The sequence below is a fragment of the Castor canadensis genome, chromosome 12 (assembly GCF_047511655.1).
Source record: "Castor canadensis chromosome 12, mCasCan1.hap1v2, whole genome shotgun sequence".
Taxonomy (NCBI): Eukaryota; Metazoa; Chordata; class Mammalia; order Rodentia; family Castoridae; genus Castor; species Castor canadensis.
In genome coordinates, this window is record NC_133397.1 from 54,386,385 (window position 1) to 54,406,214 (window position 19,830).

The window sequence follows — 19,830 nt, forward strand, 5'->3', positions numbered from 1 at the left end:
AATCTCTTACCTAATATACACAGCACTTAATACATATTTGTCAAATTAATGCCTGCAAAAGTGTGCCTCATTTTAAAAAAGATTGCATTGGGGGAATTGAGTCTATTATTACCCTTTCTCAGGTTTCTGAGGTATTTACTTAATGGGGGAGAGATGGAAGGAGGATATCAACAGCCCATGTTAATTTGCCAGTTTGTCTAAATTATGAAATCTCTCACAGTACTTAGAAATTCCAGATGTTTACATAACCTCTTCATTAAAGATTTTGTGCTTCATGTGATACTTTTAGTTTTAAATACTTACAACAGTAAAAGTGAGGGCAGAGCTTTGTATGAGCATTTTAAAAATAATAAAAGTACTTCTTAATAGATCAGTAACTAGTTTTTCTATCTCCAATTAGGTTTATTTTTGTCTTGTCATAGATGCAGTGATGGAAGATAGTGATATGTATCAACAGTTCTTCTCTAAATAATGATTTTACTCTTTTATAAATAATAATGGGGCTGTTATATCCAAAGCTCACCCTACAAAATATTCCTCTGCACTTCACAGAAAACACCAAACAAAAATGCTGTATTAAAAGAAGTATATTAATTTTTTCCTTTTTGATTGTGAGTTCCTCAAGAGCAGGGACAATGTTTTTCTGTGTGTTCTACTGTGCTCTAGTACACTGTAAATACTCAATAAATATTGACGATGGGAGACAGGGAGTCTTGATGATAAGAGTAAGAAGCTGAAATGCCCCCAATAAATAAAATAAAGTAGAAAATTTCTTAATATAAAATGATTTAAATTTAGAGGAATTGTGGAAGTATCAAAAAAAGTAGATCATTTTGCTTCTTCCTTTCTTTTAGAGTTGTAAAAGTTAAGAAAAAGGCTATTTGTATTTTCTTAATTAGATTGACTGGGTTAGTATATATTTCAGTTTCATACTTTGATTTTGTTACAGGATCCTCATGCAGAAGAATTTGAAGACAAGGAGTGGACATTTGTCATAGAAAATGTAAGCTAATGGCAAATACCTTCACCTTTTACTTTTTTTTAACCTGATTATGTGCATTATTATGGGACATGAGCATTTTAGTGGTAGGAGAAATGTTGCCTTATGAAAATTTAATAGTGATTTGTAGGCCTTAGAAGTTCTTTTTTTTTTTAGTGCTACTAGGGTTTGAACTCAGGGCCTCTTGCTTGCTAAGTAGGCATTCTACCACTTGAGCCATAGCCCCAACACAAGAAGTTCTTAAAAAAAATAACCACTAGCAGAATTATTTGTAAGAAATGGCTTTGTTAAAACTGTAAAAGTCTTTGATACCAAATTTTGTATATACTATATTCTGTTTGGGGCTTGAGGGCAAAACTATATCTTTGGAGGTGGGGGTTAGGAGGTGCAAATATTGGAGCTTGAACTCCAGGCCTTGCACTTGTTAGGCAGGCACGCTATCACTTGAGCCATACCACCAGTCCTTTTTTCACTAATTATTTTTTAATAGGGTCTCACTGTTATGCCCTGGGCCAGTCTGGATCAAGATACTCCTATTTATGCTTCTCAGCAACTGGGATGATATGTGTGCCACCAGGCCCAGCTTTTTATTGATAGAGATGAGATATGATCTTGGTAACTATTTGTCTTAGCTGGCCTTGAACTGCAAACCTCTGGATCTTTGCCTTCCCAAGTAGCTAGGAGTATAGGTCTGAGCAACCATGCCCAGGAAAATCAAAAACAGAAGTAAAAGCAAAACATGTCTTATTCCTTGTTATCCTTTCAGCATATTGCATGATATTTCTCATATAGCAAATTGCTGATTTAAGCATTTGTTGATAAAAAAAGATCTTGGAAAGTTTTAAAAATAAATATTTATTTGGGTTGAGAGATTCTAGATTGATGCTTTAATAATTATCTTAATTTACATATTGTGAGATCCTGAGTGACCAGCAGACATATAGTGAGTGTTCAGTAAATGTTGACTGACAATTAGAGAAGTGCAATGATAATATAATGATTAAGAGAATGGACTGTGCAGTCAGATAGACCTGATTTCAATCCTAGCCCTTCCAGTTACAAACTGTGTGATCACGAACAAGTTTCTTAACTACTCAGCCATAAAATTACAGGGTTTTGTGAGGGTTAAATAATTCTTAATGGGTATTAGCCTTTCCATTATTGTCATCATCATCATCATCACCATCACCATCATTAAAGTTCTAAAACATATTTTAACATGATTTCCATCATATTCTTTCTTTCTTTCTGTTTTGTATCTTTGTGAATCTTACACATTTTCCAGCAGTAACTATGCCATTTTCAGGCCTGAAGAGCTGGGAGAAGTGGAAGCAAGATCAGGTCCGAACGCAGTAGAAGAGTTCTGATGACTGGGTATCAAGCCACCGTCATCATGTTAAAGATTCACACATGTTAACAGTTTTGGCTTTTATGTAGTCATAGATATGAGCATTATATTTAGAATGTAATATTCTAGAATATATATTTAGGATAGTTAAAAAAACAAACAAACTTAGACTTGTTGAAGTTGGATACATTCTCAAAAGCTAACATTATCATATCAAAACTTCCCAATGATAGCCCTCCAGTTTTTAATGCTCATGGGTCTGCTAATGTGATATATTAAAAAATTAGCCATATAAATTCAAACTAATTAATGGCAAAAATATATAAAAACTAATTTTATATTTGTTTAGAAAGTTGTTCTTTTTATACAATCTTAGGATAAAGACACAGTAGTTCCAAATTTCTGAAAAATAGGTTATAAGCTAATATACTGAAAGGTGCAAGTTAAAAAAAAAAGCTGTATGGTAATATACTAGGTTTGACCACAAAAGGCATTCAAATCTTGGGATTTGGGGGAAAATATTTTTCTTAAATTCCATATTATACATTTTATAAAAGTATTTTAAAGGTCAGCAGAGAGCTATATTAAAACTTAGAATGGTAAAATTTAAATGGAATATGAGATAAAAGGTGTGTTTTGGATTAGCCTTTTCATGTTAGGGTGTGTATTTCTCAAGTGAAAGAACGTGTTTATAGCTTTTTAAATGTAAAATGTATTTATTTAAGTGCAGAAGCTTATTTTTTCCAGTTGCCTGTTTATTCCTTAGATGGCTGAAGTTGCTATAAATCGGACATAAGGTAAAGGAGTGCACATAGAAGGAAAATGGAAAATAAAGTATTGTAGCATTCCTTCTTCTTAACATGTATTAATACATTAAATTCACAAGAATACAGTAAAAATAATGTAGGTAGCTTTCAACTGTTATTACTTTACAAAAATGAAGATTTGAATTGAAATATTTACTAGAACTTAAGTTTTACTATGTAATCAGATCATTAGGAAAACCTTATTCTGAGTGATGTAATTGAAAGAACACTGCATTTCTGGAGATTCTCAGCTGTCTTTATGCTTTTCAATAGCAGAGTTTCTGCTTCCTTGTCTCTGCTTCCATGTATTCTTATTTGAGAAAAATGCATTTTTTTTTGTCTCATCTCACAGTACAGTCAAACCATGAATTTAGGTATAGCTCCTGAGGCTGAGGACCTTGAGAAGATTATTTCTAGTTTTCCACTAGATGATTTCAGAGGACTTTTCTAGTTCTATGACTTTTTTTTAATTAATAGAAATATTTTAATAAACTGAAATTAATTTTTTAGAGATTAAAATTTTGATTTTCAAGTTCATGAAGAATGAAATATGTAAAGAAATGAAGGTGACTTTTTTTTGTTTTTAAAGACGGCATCTTGGTGTGTTGTATAGATTAGCCTTGAACTCTTGGGTACAAGAATTCTACCTCAGCCTCCTGAGTAGCTTGGACTATAGACATGTACCAACCACTGTGCCCAGCTTTGAGTAACATTTTCAAAAATCAGTCCACAACTGTCTAATATATCTTTCTTTGACAAATCCCCATCAGTATATATGTTTCTTCTATATACTTTTATTTGCAGAATGGATTATGAATAGTTGCAAACTTTCCTTTTCTGAATTCTTTATGAAGCATAACAATTCTTTTCCCCTATACCTTGTTCTTATATAGTTGTTCCCTATGCCAGATTGGAAAATGAGAAAAAAGAAATTTGAATTGTAACATAAATTAGCTTTTCATTGAAAGGAAGGCATTAGCCTTTGTAGCAGAACTTAATTTCTGAGTCATGAAAAATTAATGTTCGTCTGTTTACTGATTGAAACCTAATTAATGGAAGGCCCTGAGTTCAGTCCCTAGTACCATAACAAACAAACAACACCTCATGGAGCTGGACATGGTGGTACATGCATGTGATCCCAGCACTTGGGAGGGAAAGCAGTAAGACTGAGAATTCAAGGCCAGCTTGAGGTACATAAATAGTTCAAGATCAGCCTGAGCTACGTTATGAGGCCTGTCTTAAAAACCAAGTGCTGGGGAATGTAGCTCAGTTGTAGTGTGCTTGCCTAGTACACAAAAGTGCTGGGTTCAATCCTCAACCCTGCAAAACAAACAAATAAAAAAAACTAGTGGAATCTAGACATTGATAAGTTGGATTGAAGAAAAGAAAGTTAATGAATGTGGCAGGGGCAGGTAATTCCTCGACTATTAAGGACAATAATGACAAGGACAATAACAATAATGCTTACTAGGAAAAATGTTTACTTCATGATAGAAGATAACAAAATTTTTATTTAGTTTCTTATGATTTTATTTTTATTGGCTTATGCCAGTTTTTGCATTAGGTTTTTTGTTTTTGTTTAAGAGGCATTATGGAATTTGATTTGCTTTATAGCATAACATGTTTATTATTTTTAAAAAGTTTGAAAAGAAAAAGATACATAGTAAATGCATTCAATTGTTGGATTCACCTTCATTCTATGGATTTTAAAGTTACCAGAATTTTAAAGTATTGTGAATTTGCTGTACTCTTAATGCATGGGAAAAAGCACGAATGCACATGTTTTAACTAAAACATTTAAAATATATTCATGCAAGAGAATACAGTAGGACAACTTATAAATTGTGACATTTCTAATACCACAGAATGAATTTGTATAATTAGGCCTAAAACAAACAAAACAGGTGCTGTGTTCTCACCTGGAAGATGAGCTAGAGTTGGGCAGGTATGCTTTAGATTTTAGGAGGATCTAAATGGATTTGAGAGAGATTTTCTTTTCCTTTTCTTTACCTATAAGTGTGTTAACTCTTTTACTGGCTCTGGAAAATCCAGGTCTGTTTTATGATATGTTAATAGGACTGCTTATTGAATAAGTAAATTTAACAGAGGAAAAGTTTTATTTATCTGTGTATCATCATCATTATTACTTGTATTATAATCTTAGCATAATACTCTTTTGGTTGTAGCTTCTCAATATATATTTGTTGAAGGAGTGAATGAATGACTACTGTTAAACCCAATTAACTGTTTAAAGTCCTGTAAGGATTATTTTTTTCAAGAGAGGAATTACATTAGTAGCATCCCTTCACTATATTGAAGAAAATTTCAAAAGTAGATATTAGTGGCAGAAAGGTAGTATGTAAAGGTCCACAGGCTGTTACAGTTGAAGCTCTTCCAATTAGTTGCTACTTTGCTTTACATGGGTTGTTTCATACTTTCCATTCTGTCTGTAAAACCTCCTGGTTTTGAGCACACTTGTGTCAACATTGTTAGTAGGCTAACAGACTGTTCTCTGATATACTTCTCCACAATTCTGTTTTCATAAGTTGGGTTTGATCCCCTGCATGACCTCTTGATTCTGTTGACCTATTAATATAATTACATAATTTAATTAGCTACTTCATAGATCAGTGAAATAGTTTGAAGGATTATTTCATGAACTGTTAAAATGCTTTGAGAAAGAGTTGATGAAAGCGAGTTGTTAAAAACTGCTGTCAGAGGGGCTGATGCAGTGGCTCAAGTGGTAGAGCACTTGCCTGCCTAGTAAGCTTGAGACCCTGAGTTCAAACCCCAGAACCACAAAAAAAAAAAAAAAAGGCTGTAATATTCCATTGTGTATGTATATTACATGTCTTTGCCAATTCATCCATTTATTGCTTACATATCTTGGCAACTGTGAATAATGCTGAAATGAACATGGGAGGTGCAAATATCTTTACATGCTTTTCAATTCCTTTGTCTATATGCCCTGAAGTGAGATTGCTGAATCATGTGATAATCCCAGTTTTAGTTTTTGAGGAACCTCCACACTATTTTCCTTGGTGGTTGTACTAATTGATATTCCCACCAACAATGAATATGGGTTTCCTCTTTGCCACATTCTTCCTGACACTTGCTATAATTCATGTTTTTTTTACAGTACTGTTTAGCAGGTGTGAGATCATATCTTAGTTCAGTTTTAATGTACATTTCCCTAATACTTATGTTGAGCTTTTTCATATATTTGTCGGGCATTCACATCTCTTCTTTTGAGAAATGTGTTCAGATCCATTGCCCATTTTAAAATCATGTTGTCTTCTTGCTATTAAGTGGTTTGAATTTCTTACACATTTTGTATTGTTTTTATGTTTATATGCTTTTGGTTTATCTTAGCATTATTTTAATTGTACAAATTATGGGGTACAGTGTGATAATTCAGTACATATATACTGTATGTAATGATCAAGTTAGGGAAGTTAACATTTCCATTAAACAAAAACTGCTGTCAATTGTGGGGATAATATACTTATAAAAGACTGACAAATTTTTATATTAAAAATGTGGGAGGATTTTGCATTCAGGTCACATTTCTGTTGTCCTCAAGCATTCATTTCATTTAAAAGAAGTTAAAATTCACTAATGATACTTCATGGGTATTTGGTGTGTAAGAAAATAAAAAATCAACAAAATTCTGGTCAAAGAAGAGACCATAAAAACTAGTGAATGAATAGTTGTGGAACAAAAGTAATTTTTTTTTGTTATCAGTATTTCACCCCTTTAATTGCCCAGATCATTTAAGAGGGATTCTATTATGAATGTATATTAACCAAGCCAGCCTCATTATAAACAATCATGAAATTAAAGTACTGTTCATAGACATTTTCTTTTAAACCAAAATTCAGTATAAGTAGAATGCAGTAGTAGCGTTATGTCATATAATGAGGTATTTTTAACCATTCAAAATACATGAATCAGTGTTCATCCACTTGTTTAGCAGTTATTCATTGAGCACTGTCCTTTGCAATGGAAATATAAAACAGAAATAGATCTCTTCCTTGACCCTTGTGTATGTAGATAAAGTAAATATATGTTGTATTATAAAATATATAGTATGTTATATAAGTGCTATGGAGAAAAATAAAGCATGGAAGGGGGATAAGAATTCCCCTATTTTATGATTACATAGGTAAATATCAAACCTCCTTATTCTTTACAATGTATCCAGAAGAGAACTGGAGAATTCTTGTCAAATTAACTTAAAATGTATTTTAATAAGATAGAGGTTGAAGTGAATATTGGAAGGCTGTGGGAAAATTTAAAAATAACCTCAGAACTCTATATAAACATTTTCCTGTGTTACAGCTCCCCTCAGTGGTGAATGGTGAAATTCACTTTTGCCTGGAGAAAGCACTGTTCCTGCAGATCATCACGTAGCAATGACGTGTTACAATGTTATGTACTCTACATTTTAAATATGCTTCCATATTTCATATAGAAGAGTTTGTAATTTCAAATGGTTAAAGGTTTTCCCTTTCTCTTGTAAAATCTGGGTTTTATTTGAAAGTCAATTAATACTTTGTTCTGATACTGCACTTATTGCAGTATATAGTAGCAGAACAAAGGCACTGAAAATTCCTTTGAATCAACTTTAATAACTTTCTTTGCTTTGCATTTTGTGTTAGAGTCAGTAACAGTGTTTTGAGACTTTATCCATACTGCCCCATAGTGATACTAGTAACAAAGTGTGAAGTTTTGGTTAATGTTAAATATTCATCAGGTGCTGTGTGGAATACGTTATACATTTTACCTCATTTTCTCATTTGCCATAGCCATGAATCAGATATGTAACCCTACTTTAAGGGTAAAGAAAATGAGGCTTAGGTTAAGTGACTTGCTCAAGGTTATATAGCTAACAAGTCAGGATTTTATCCAATCCTGTCTTTTTCCATGGCTTTTGCCCTTACTCCCAATATAATAACTAACTCCTTTAATGGCAGATGAAAATAAATAATTTGAAATTGTAGAATCATAGATATATTTTAAATTAGCCTTCTTTGATGGTAAACCTGTGAGGAAAATATGTACTAGATTCATAAAAGTAGTATTTAATACTTACATTCAGTCCAAAAGTTAGAATATAGTATATTCTAATATATTTATATTCTAATATAAATTAAAATAAAATTTAAAATTTAGAAAATAAAATTTGATTTAGAAAAATAAAATTTAAAATTTAGAAAATAAAATTTGATTTAGAAAAATAAAACTAGAAAATAAAATTTTAGAATTTATCAGTCACCAGAATTCTGAAGATTTTTTTTCAAGGCAACTTTCTTGTCTTTTTGTGAAGTTACTTCTATATAAGTTAAAACTTTACAGGTGATTCCCTTATAAGCTGTGTGGCCTTGCATAAGTTATTTAGTCTTTCAGAGCCTCTGTATACCAAGAAATAAAGTGTGCTAGTATTAGTATCTATTCCACAGGTTCTTGAAGATTAGAAATCATGTATGTAAAGCATCTAGCCCGCTAAGGAGTAGCTGTTTTTATAACTTTCCTTTCTAGAGGACGTAGGAAATATGACAGGAAAGGAAGCTAGACTTCTGAAATTATTGTTGCAGAATTTTAGTTTTTCCACTACCTTTATGTCACTTCTACTTCTTAGTAATTTCCTAGACTTTACTTTTACCCTAAAGCAGTGACAAAGCATCTTGTAAACATCTCATTTGATTAAATTTAAAATATTTTTTCCTTATTGAAAATTCTATCGTTTGATTAAAACATCTTCCTTTTATAAATTTAATCCAAGATTGAGAGCAGTTTTTAGAAAGTAAATACACTAGTAATTTATCAGTATCTACCTCTGGCCTACATTTGTGTTTATTTACAACATAATATATATAAATATACTTCTAAAATATGAGTTTTAAATTCTTTATTTTGGATTATTGTTTATTCATATATTCACTTATTAGTACAGATAGTCAAGACTGGCTACTCTAATATGTTTTCCTTTTTAATCTACCATTATATAATAATATTTGTTGACCAGAGCAATTGACATCATGTGATATCTCCTACCACCCCCTCTGCCCTCCCCACCTCCCTCACTCCCCCGGTACTAGGGATTGAATCCAGGGCATTCCACTTGCTGGGCAAGCACTCTATTGCTTGAGGTATACCTCCAGCCCATGTGACTTTTTTTTTTTTTAATGTGAAGCAAAACAGTTATATTTAGAAAATGAGTTTTTTTCAATGTTTGTGTTTTAGTTTACTCAACTAAATCCATTATACCATATAATTACCATTATATTTGTAATTTATATACACAGGTTTTAGTTTTAAATGCCTAAATGTTTTCATTCTTTTGGTTCCATTGGTTTTTAGATTAATTAGAAAACATTTATCAAAGAAAAATGCATATTGAATGCATATTCAATCTAGGTTGACCTCAGTCATTTAATGTACATTTCTTTTTTCCTTCATTACTGGGGTTTGAACTCAGGGTTCAGATAGGGTCTCATGCTGATCTCAGACCTCAATCCTATCTACGCCTCCAGTGTAGCTCAGATTATAGGTATAAGCCCCCATGCTAAGCTTAATGTGCATCTTTGGTATTCCCAGACATTTTGTGACTTATGTGCAAATACAAAATCAATTAAGACATGCAGAATTTTGGCCAGTAGTGTTTGGCCAATGCCTGTAACCCCAGCTACTCAGGAGGTGGAGCCAGGAGGGTCATGAGTTCCAGCCTCAACAAAGGTAGTGGTGAGATCTTGTCTCAAAAACAAAATAGGACTGGTAGAGTGGCTCAAGTGATAGAGCGCCTGCATAGCAAGTGTGAGGCCCTGAGTTCAAGTCCCAGTATTGCCAAAAACAAAAACAAGAAAACAAAATAAAAACAAAAGGGTTAGGCATAGCTCAACTGTCAGAGCATTTGCTTAATGCCCTGAGGTTAATCCTTAGCACTTTCCCCACACCCCCAAAAAAGGCACAGAATTTCATTGATTATCAGATGCATGGTTTTTTCCTCAATTTTTTTTTTTTTTGGTGAAATTGGGATCATCTTATGGAATCTCAGTAATAACCAGGAGTGATTTTTTTTCCTTTTCTTTGGGCTATATAAAATAAGGACGTATTATCTTTAAACCAAGGGAGACTTATATTTGATGATACAGAATAAACGAAGCTTATTAAACTAGTGAGGTATCAAATAAGTAAAGAAAGAACTTCGGGAAGAGCTATCCATAGGATACTAGAGGATAGTAAAAATATGTAAAGTCAGGAAAGACTTTCGGGAGGAAGTGGCTGCAGAGTTTAGTTTTCAAGAAAAAATGAAGTTAGCAAAGAAGACATTCCAAATAGACCAAATAAATATAAGGACAGAAAGATAAGGACAAGAGAGATAGTGGTAAGTTTAGAGAAAGAAAAATGAGAAGAAGAGAAGGAAACAAAAAACTGAAAGAAAATATGAGCTCCCCCATTGGATGTCTACTGTTTATCAATAACAGACATTTACTTTTTAAAAAAAACTCTTGACCCAATGATCTTAATAATAGGCATGTGATTAACTTGAGTTTTTTTTTTTTTTTTGCTTGTTTTTGTGTTACCGAGGATCGAACCCAGGGCCTTGTGCATGCTAGGCAAACATTTAACCACTGAGCTATATCCCAGCCCTAACTTGAGGTTTTATGTCCTCTTGGAGATCAGTGGGATATCAAAATGTGTTTTATTGAGGCCAACTATCTAGTCTTTCCCACTATTTCCAGCTGTGACCAGTGAGATTGACAGTTAAAGCTCCTTAGCACCTTTGTTTTTGCTGTTTATTAATGAAGCCTTTTTGGTGGGATATTAATATGTTAATTCTAAGGCAGCACTATAAGTCCTCTGTTCTGTTTCTTTTGTTGAATTGTGTTGGTTTGGTAGCCCAACTAAAGTCACCTGTCAAGAATAGGTTAAATAATATAATCAACCCCCAAATCAAAAGTTTCTGATCTTATTAAGTTTAATTGAGTCAATTTATTGATCTCACAAAATTACATTCTGATAAATACCCTCTACTTTTTTGTTAAAAGAAACACACACAAATACTTCTTTTCTCCTCTAATTGTTTTCTTGGTCAATGAATTTACTCTAAGGTGTGAGTAAAGACTGGATATCTTTTAAAGGAACTGTACGGTACCTTGCATTTTGTTCCATTTGAACTGATGTAGCTTCTTTAGGAGCTGCAAATGAATTATTGTTTCAGCCCCAACCCTTTCCTGACTACCTCTTTTTTCAAAGATTCAAAAGGTACATATAAGAATACCACAACTCATATCACAAAAATTAGAAACATCTCTCCCCCACAATGTAATCAATATAATTTATAATCTAAGTACCAATTAGAGATGGCTTATCCTTTTTAGGGCAGGGCAACATTTTTCCTAGTATAGTCCTATTTATGGCCTTCTTCCTAATGTTCTACCACTTCCTATAGAAATGTGACCCAGTAAACTTTCTTGAACCTGATCAAAATTCTACTAGGTAGTATGCTTGACTTTTTGTTCTTCTATTAATCCAATAACTATAGGATGATTTACTTAATAATGCCACATATCTGTGTTTGTTAGCATTATATACTGTATATGTGTTAATTGTTTCCCCTTTGATTTATTCAACTCTGTGTGTAAGAAAGAAGTCCTTTTCCCACCTCATTAATTGCAGTTGGTCAGAAAAATGCAGTAAACTCTCTTGTTCTTTCCAAATGGCAAAAAAATTCATGTGCTTAGTCTTAGTGTCCTCTTGGTGAAAGAATAGAAGACTGTCTTTTATAGCACTGAGAGCCTTGGCCAGAATACATATGAAGACTGATAAATTGAAGATGTCCATATTGTTAGGTCACTCAGACCATTCTTCTGGTATAAACTTCCTAACCATGTTCTTTTCTTCTATGACTGTATTAGATCCTTTGGGATTTTAAAATATTTAAAAAATTTAAAAGGACCTCTGTTCATTCATACAAACTTAGTTGTTTGGATAAGTCCAATAAAAAAATCCACTCAACTTTTTGTTATTTTTGAAACATACACAAAAATAGAAGGAATAGTACACTAAGCCTCTTTGTACACATCTCCCTGCTCAACAGTCTTCAATCTTTTGCCAAACTTATTTTATCAGTACTCCCTCTTAGCTTTGCTTTACCAATTTCTCTAAAGTGAATCTCAGATTTTTTTTTTTTAAAATCATCTCCCCTGTAAATAAGGCCACTTGAACAATATCAGCTTAGGAATTTGCTAAGATACTGCCATGTCAGAAAAAGTGATCCATGTAGAAGTGAATTTGTTGTTGTAAACTTAACTTCCTTTTAGGTGATCTCTCTGACTTACTAGGTTGAAGGTTCAAAATTAGCTATTTTGATTTTTTGAAAGTGATACTCTAGCACCACCAAATAAGAGAAAGAAGTGATGTTATTTGTTCTTGTTTCTATGTAGAAAAAATGATTTTTAGAAGCAACAAAGCTTTCCATTTAACCTTCTTAGAATTAAACTTTTGAATTTAGAGTAAAAAGCTAATAGTTGAGACAGGCTCTTAATTATCTTGCCAATTGTCTGTGTATATGGTTATGTGAGTGGAGACTGGTTGTCCATGTAAAATAGGCTGGGTATTCTAGATATGACTAAGTTAAATGAAACTTTGTAAGTCAGCACACTCTCATTTTGGTTAAATTTCAGAGAAGTCCATACATTTTTTTCCTCCTTAGTTTTGTTTTATATTAAATATTAAATGTGTTGTTCTAGTTCAGAAATCTTACAGGTCATACTTCTGGAGAAAAAGTCCATTTCAGCCAGGTGTCAGTGGCTCATACCTGTTATCCTAGTTACTCAGGAGGCAGAGATAGGAGGATTGCAGTTCAAAGCCAGCCCAGGCAAATAGTTCATGAGACCCTACTTCGAAAAATACCCATCCCAAAAAAGGGCTGGTGGAGTGGCTCAAGTGGCAGAGTGCCTGCCCAGCAAGTATGAGGCCCCAAGTTCAAGTCCTAGTACTGCCGCCCCCCCCCCAAAAAAAAAATGAAAAGAAAAGCCCATCCTTTTATTATCAAGTGCTCCTTTGACTTTAAAGATAATAGTGGAGAAACTTTTGTTGGTCTTAAAAAATGTATGCCCAGGAATGACTGTACATGGTTTAAAACTGTCAGAATCCTAAGATTCTTGTATACTACTACTTAGCTTTCCATTTTCTTTTATAAATTGAATTTATTTTTTCTTTTATTCATATGTGCACACAATGTTTGGGTCATTTCTCCCCCTTTCCCCCCACTCCTTTCCTCCCCCCCTCCCGCCCCCACTACCAGGCAGAAACTATTTTGTCCTTATCCCTGATTTTGTTGTAGAGAGAGTATAAGCAATAATAGGAGGGACCAAGGGTTTTTGCTAGTTGAGATAAGGATAGCTATACAGGGAGTTGACTCACATTGCTTTCCTGTGCATGTGTGTTACCTTCTAAATTAATTCTTCTCGAATTAACCTTTTCTCTCGTTCCTAGTACCCTTCTCCTATTGGCCTCTGTCACTTTAAAGTATCTGCTTTAGTTTCTCTGCATTGAGGGCAACAAATGCTATCTAGTTTTTTGGGTGTCTTACCTATCCTCATACCTCCCTTGTGTGCACTCGCTTTATTGTGTGATCAAAGTCCAATCCCCTTGTTGTGTTTACCCTTGATCTAATGTCCACATATGAAGGAGAACATAAGATTTTTGGTCTTTTGGGCCAGGCTAACCTCGCTCAGAATGATGTTCTCCAGTTCCATCCATTTACTTTTGAATGATAAGATTTCATTCTTCTTCATGGCTGCATAAAATTCCATTGTGTATAAATACCACATTTTCTTAATCCATTTGTCAGTAGTGGGGTATCTTGGCTGTTTCCATAACTTGGCTATTGTGAATAGTGCTGCAATAAACATGGGTGTGCAAGTGCCTCTGGAGTAACCTGTGTTAACATACATTAAAATGTAAAGTACATATTAAATGGTACATTAGTGATATTTTGATATGTGTATACATTGTGTCATGTTTAAATTGGATTAAGCCTAACTATCTTCTCATATCTGTCATTTCTTTTTTTCCCCAAAACTTTTTTCTTCTTTTCTTTTCTCTTTTTTTGGTGGTACTGGGGTTTGAACTCCAGGCCTCATGCTTGCTAGGCAGATGCTCTATCACTTGAGCCACTCTGCCAGCCCCATCTATCATTTATTTTTTTTTCACATTAAGAAAAGCAGTTTTATTAGAAAATTTAAAATGACAGTATGTTAACTTGAATAGCTAGGTTATATAAGGTCTGAAAATCCCTTTTTGATATTATCCAATGTTCAAAACATGATTGCATTTATATTCACCTTGCTGTTTCTTCAGACGTCTAACTGCAGCCTGGAGTTGAACAAAGACATGGTTCAGTTTCCCTCAAATCCCAAATCTAAGGATCTTTGAACCAACAGCATGGTATTGGTAATACTACCTGGAAAAGGACAAAACTGTGGGTGATAGATTACTTATACATGCAGTGCTCTCCTTTCCACTTTCAACCCATCTATCATTTCTTTATTTTTATTTATTTTGCGGTTCTGGGGCTTGAACTCAGGGCCTAACACTTGCTAGGCAGGCACTCTACCACTTGAGCCACTCTGCCAGCCCATCTGTCATTTCTTAATGGTGAAAACTTTCAAAATCCTTTCATGTAGGTTTTGAAATGTATACTAAATTATTGTGATCCATAGTTAACCCATCTAACTGTAACTTAGTACTTTTTGATTATCCATTTCCCCAACCCTCACTCCCCTGTAATTTTCTATTTTCATCTTGTCTACTGCCTGTCATTCTTTGTGTTGTTTGTCAATTTTTTGAGTGTATTAATTAGAAGAAAGCAAGTTTCAATCTTCAGATACTGCATTCTGAAATTCCTGATGCAGAAAGGGAACTCGATTAACATTAAAAGCCAGCTATATTGTATTTATGTTTGTAATGGAAGAAACACTATGATAAAATAATAAATAAGAAATGCATGCCAGATAATTTATTTCATATAGCAGTTTAGTTTGTGAAATGTCCTAACAAAGTTAAGGAAGAGTTTTACTTTGCAATGCAAATACATTTTGGTTGGATTTTCTGACTTTCATCCTAGTTCATTTTGTGAAAATTAATCTTTAGTGATGTTAATCATTCCTCACAGATCAAGCAAGTAGAGAAATAGTATAAGAAATCAGTAGATTAATATCTTAGTACTCATAATTTCTCATTGATTTGATGAGGTTTTATTTGATGGATACCAAATGGCAGATATTTGCTACTTGTTGAGAGTGTAATCATAGAAAAGGTGTGGTCCCTGTCTCCAGATATCCTATAGTGTAAGGGGATATAAACAAGCAACCACTAAGATTCAGTTTATGATGTTGCATGTGCCCATATAAAGAGCACCTAACCCAGTCTTAGTAGGGTAAGGGAGGCTTTTTATTGAAAGTGATGTAAAATTGAAGCTTAACATAAATTTTTTATAATTCTTTATCTGTAAACTTAAAATTCAAAATTGCTTATACAAGGTTAAATTAAAAAAATTATTTCAAATTCATTTGGTGGCAAATGACTAAATTTGAAATGAGACTATTCATGGTATTTATTGCACTTAGTGTGAATGTTTGTCTGTTTTGTTATAGAAATATTAACATGCTTGGTAACAGGTGCTGCCACAGACCTCTTTGGGAGTATGCTGTAGCATATGGTCTGTGTAAAATCCAGTTAGAGATTTCAGATAAGATTGTAAGTACTTTTGATGGTCATTTATAGGGGATTTGGAGGGTGCTTCAGGTAACTGGAGTAGCTTGAGCAGAGGTCTGAAGGCAAGAGAGACTTGATCCTTTATGGAACAGCATATTGTTTAGTAGATTACCTTCTTGAATATTTCATTTTAAAAAGGATGGTTGATTTTTCTACAGTTGTAGTAATTTATAGCCATTTAGTTGAGTTATTTAATGAAGGAATTAAGTAATTCACTCTATAGTTGCTATGGAGTTAGAAAATTACATGGCACTCATGTTGAGTAAGAATGTTAAAGGAAAGAGATATTGATATCGCTGTTTTGCCAATGCCTGTTGCCCCTAAAGTCATCTGTGTTGCTTTTTAACAATGCAAATAGCTGAGCCCCAACTTGGACCTACTACATTAGAATTCTGATGCAGAAGAAAAATTATTTTGAAAATATCGGCGTCACCTTCTTTGGTATCTTTTATCAAATTAGCGATTCGATTAAATAGGAGGGTAGATGATTATAAAAAGCAGCACTTTATACATTTTGAAATGTATTGCATTATGAAAATAATTTTACACCCACATATTTAGATCAGTTAAGCAGATGGTGTATTATACTGGAATTTATTATGGATTACTTTTTTTTCTAAAATTACTTAGGTAGGCCAGTGTGATATGTTAACCATAAGATCTTGCTTCACTTGCCTCTTGCAATAAAATTAAAATATATCAACTAACTAATAATTTCATAAATCACAAATAGAATTTGATAATTTTTGTTAAAGAATACAAAGCATTTTTAAATAAAAAACACTTTTATGAAACCAGCTAATATTATAATTTGCTTGACTCAGTGAAGATAAATGGCTAGTTCAAGAATATACAAAAAACAACTTATCCTGATCTCAAGCCCAACTCTTCAAACTCTGACACCAGTTTACTATTTGTTCATCCATTCATTCAGTCATCAAACATTTGTCAACATGGGTACTAGTATAGAAATTGGTACTGTATTAACTACTGTAAGGGATACAAGAGAACAGGTTTACTCAGATTGATTTCGGGGATCTCATGTGAAACAGAAATAAGGTTATGTATAGTATGCTAAATGTATAATGTTATTTAAGAAGTACAATAGAAATGAAAGGTAGATTTATTAGCATGGACTGAAATGATCAAGAACATTTTAGGTGTAGCTTCACAAACACAGGTATGTGTATCTCTAGAGGTATGTGACAGTTTCTGTTTTTTTGCATTAGAAATGTTATTCTCTGATATAGAATATCAGGAGGTATTTTTATAATAAAATCCATAGAATCATTTTAGAATGAAAGGCAAAAGTAATAAAAATTTTAAAGATGAAATATGACATCTATATGTATATGTATATCTATCTATCTGTCTGTTTGTGTATCTATCTATCATCTACCTCTCTGTAGTACTGGGGTTTGAACTTACATAATTGGATATAATAGGTTATTTTTATCAGCATTGTGACAATTAGAAAGGGAAGTTTCTCATTATTTTACTGAATAACTTTTTTTTTTCCTGGAGTTAATTTACCTTTCCGCTGGTAATCTGAGTTGTCTTGTTTCATTTGTTAATTATTTCAACCAAATCATTAGAATAAACTAGACTCCTCAAAACACGAGAATATACTGAAAGGAAAAGTATGTCTTAACTATTTTGTGTGTGTGTTTGTGTGTGTGTGGTACTGGGGGAATTGAATTGAGGGCCTCATGTTGCAGATGCTCTACTGGTTGAGCCATACCCAGAATCCTTTCTTTCTTTTTTTTTTTGAGGTAGGGTCTCACTAACTTTGCCCATGCTGTCCTTGAACTTGTAATTCTCTTACCTCTGCCTCCTGAGTAGCTGGGATTACAGGTGTGTACCACCATGCCTGGCTCAAAAATGTTAGTTATAAATTTGTTTAATAGCTTCAATAGAAAAACAGCACTCTGTTTCTTTCATTTATCTCTCTATAACTGAACTATAACTATGCCCTGCTTGCTAAAAAGCACAGAGCTATCCTTTGGAGGTAGGGAGAGTGTGAGGTAGGGAGAGTACTTTGTTGCAACTTTACCTAAAAGTTCTTGCTTTAACTTTCTTTTTGCTTTTCCTTTCATTTCCTGTTTTTGTTCTGAATTGTAGCTTTGATTTTATAATACTCGAATATTTGCATTCTTTTGATTTTAGGGTTAGTTTAAAAATAAGCCTATCATTAAGATAAATATTAAGAACTTTCCCTTCTTAAAATTAGGGAAAAATTTAGAAAAGTAAGCAAAATGTCATGAAATGGGTGTGAAACTCTTAATTAGATCACTAGAAATCAAAGGGATTGTTTACTCCATATTAAATCTCTCATATTGTTAATGCATTCCATGATACATACTTTCTTCCCTCTTTTCTTGTGATATTCCCCTAAATTAAAGTTTTCTATTGGTTTTCTTTTCAAACCAGAAAAGAGTAGAATTAAGCTGTTTATGAAGATTATTGTTCAATATGTAGTAGAAAGGAACCTGAAAGAAAGTGGAGGGGGGAGGGAGGTGGCTCAAACAATGTATATACATGTGAGCAAATGTAAAAATGATAAAATAAAATTAGAAAAAAAAAAAAAGATTATTGTTCTACTTAGAGTCATGGAATGAGTGTTTTTTGGACTTAATTATGGTAGGTACTATGGAATTGATTATGTATTTACTTCCTAGACTCTGGGGATAGAAATAAAACAAAGGTTTAGCGCTCAAGTAGTTCTCAGTCTTGTCAGGGAGGTAGATCTGTAAGCTAGTGATGGGAATACATTGATGAAACTAGAAAAGAGGCAGGTAGAAGATTCAATGAGGGTGACAGAAGTGTTCTCATCTGTCAGACACATGGGGAATGCTTTAGAAAAGTGACATATAAACTATGACTCAAAAGACTTTAACCAAATAGAGCTGTGTGTGGAGAGCGGGGTCTAAGGTAAGGACAGAGGGAATAGCCTTGATAAAGGAACAGAGCTAAAATTACAGCATCTTTATATTCAAAGCAGGGAGGGCAGCAGGAGCTGAAGCTATGAGCAAAGGCTAGATGGTGAGTGGTCGTGTATGCCACACCAAGGAATTTGAACTTTATCCTAGAGGTTTGTCTGTTCCAAGCCTGACTACCTATTAGAATCACCTATGGGTCTATTAAAATATATCATTTTTTCCCTTTATAGCTCTAAATATGAAATATATTTTATATTATCTACTTTACACACATATGTACTTAAAATGAAGGCTCATGAAATTGTAGTATTGCATGATATATTCTCATGTTTCCTATTCTGTCCTGCTGTTTAAGAAATGCTGTTTACAAGTCACTAAATTTCTTTTGCAACCCATTATGTGATTTTGTGATCAACTAATGGGTGTAGCCTACAGTTTGAAACAGGTCCTGGTTCCAAGAATGAATTGAGGTGCAAAACTGAAGGGCTGGAGATCAGATAGGCTATTAATTCCGTTATCAGGACAATAGGTGATGTGGGCTGGAGCTAGGATAGTGACATTAGGAGGTATAGACAGAGAAGAAGGGAGAGAGATTTAAAGATTCTTAGAGTGTGGTGGAATCACTTCTTAGTGACTTAGTTCAAGGGCTAAGGGAGGTCAGGGAGTCTAGGATGGTTTCTAGGCTTATAACTAACATTTGGATGTTTGTGCTCTTAAACAATATAGAAGATATAAGGGAAAAATTGGTAGGAGTGAATTGTGTGTGTGTGTGTGTGTGTGTGTGTGTGGAGCGGGGGGCAATCCAAAAAGCAATTGGAGATATATCAACAACTTTTTCCATTCAGATTTCTTTAAGTAAATTTTACTTTCCTCTTTTTTCTTTTTAGAATGCATGCCTTAAAGTTCTTTACATGAGAAGGGGATCAGGAACCAGTATAAAGATCATTAGAG

At 33.4% G+C, this 19,830-nt stretch overlaps 1 protein-coding gene across 8 annotated transcripts in view; it reads left to right on the forward strand.

The window, feature by feature from the left end:
• The window catches only part of Ehbp1 (EH domain binding protein 1), a 331,176-nt gene that overhangs the window by 81,252 nt on the left and 230,094 nt on the right, over nt 1-19,830 (forward strand). For all 8 annotated transcript variants that reach the window (XM_074049828.1, XM_074049829.1, XM_074049827.1 and 5 more), the window contains exon 5: nt 950-1,003. In XM_074049828.1, coding sequence (XP_073905929.1) covers nt 950-1,003 — 54 coding nt within the window. The remainder of the gene's footprint in view (nt 1-949; nt 1,004-19,830) is intronic.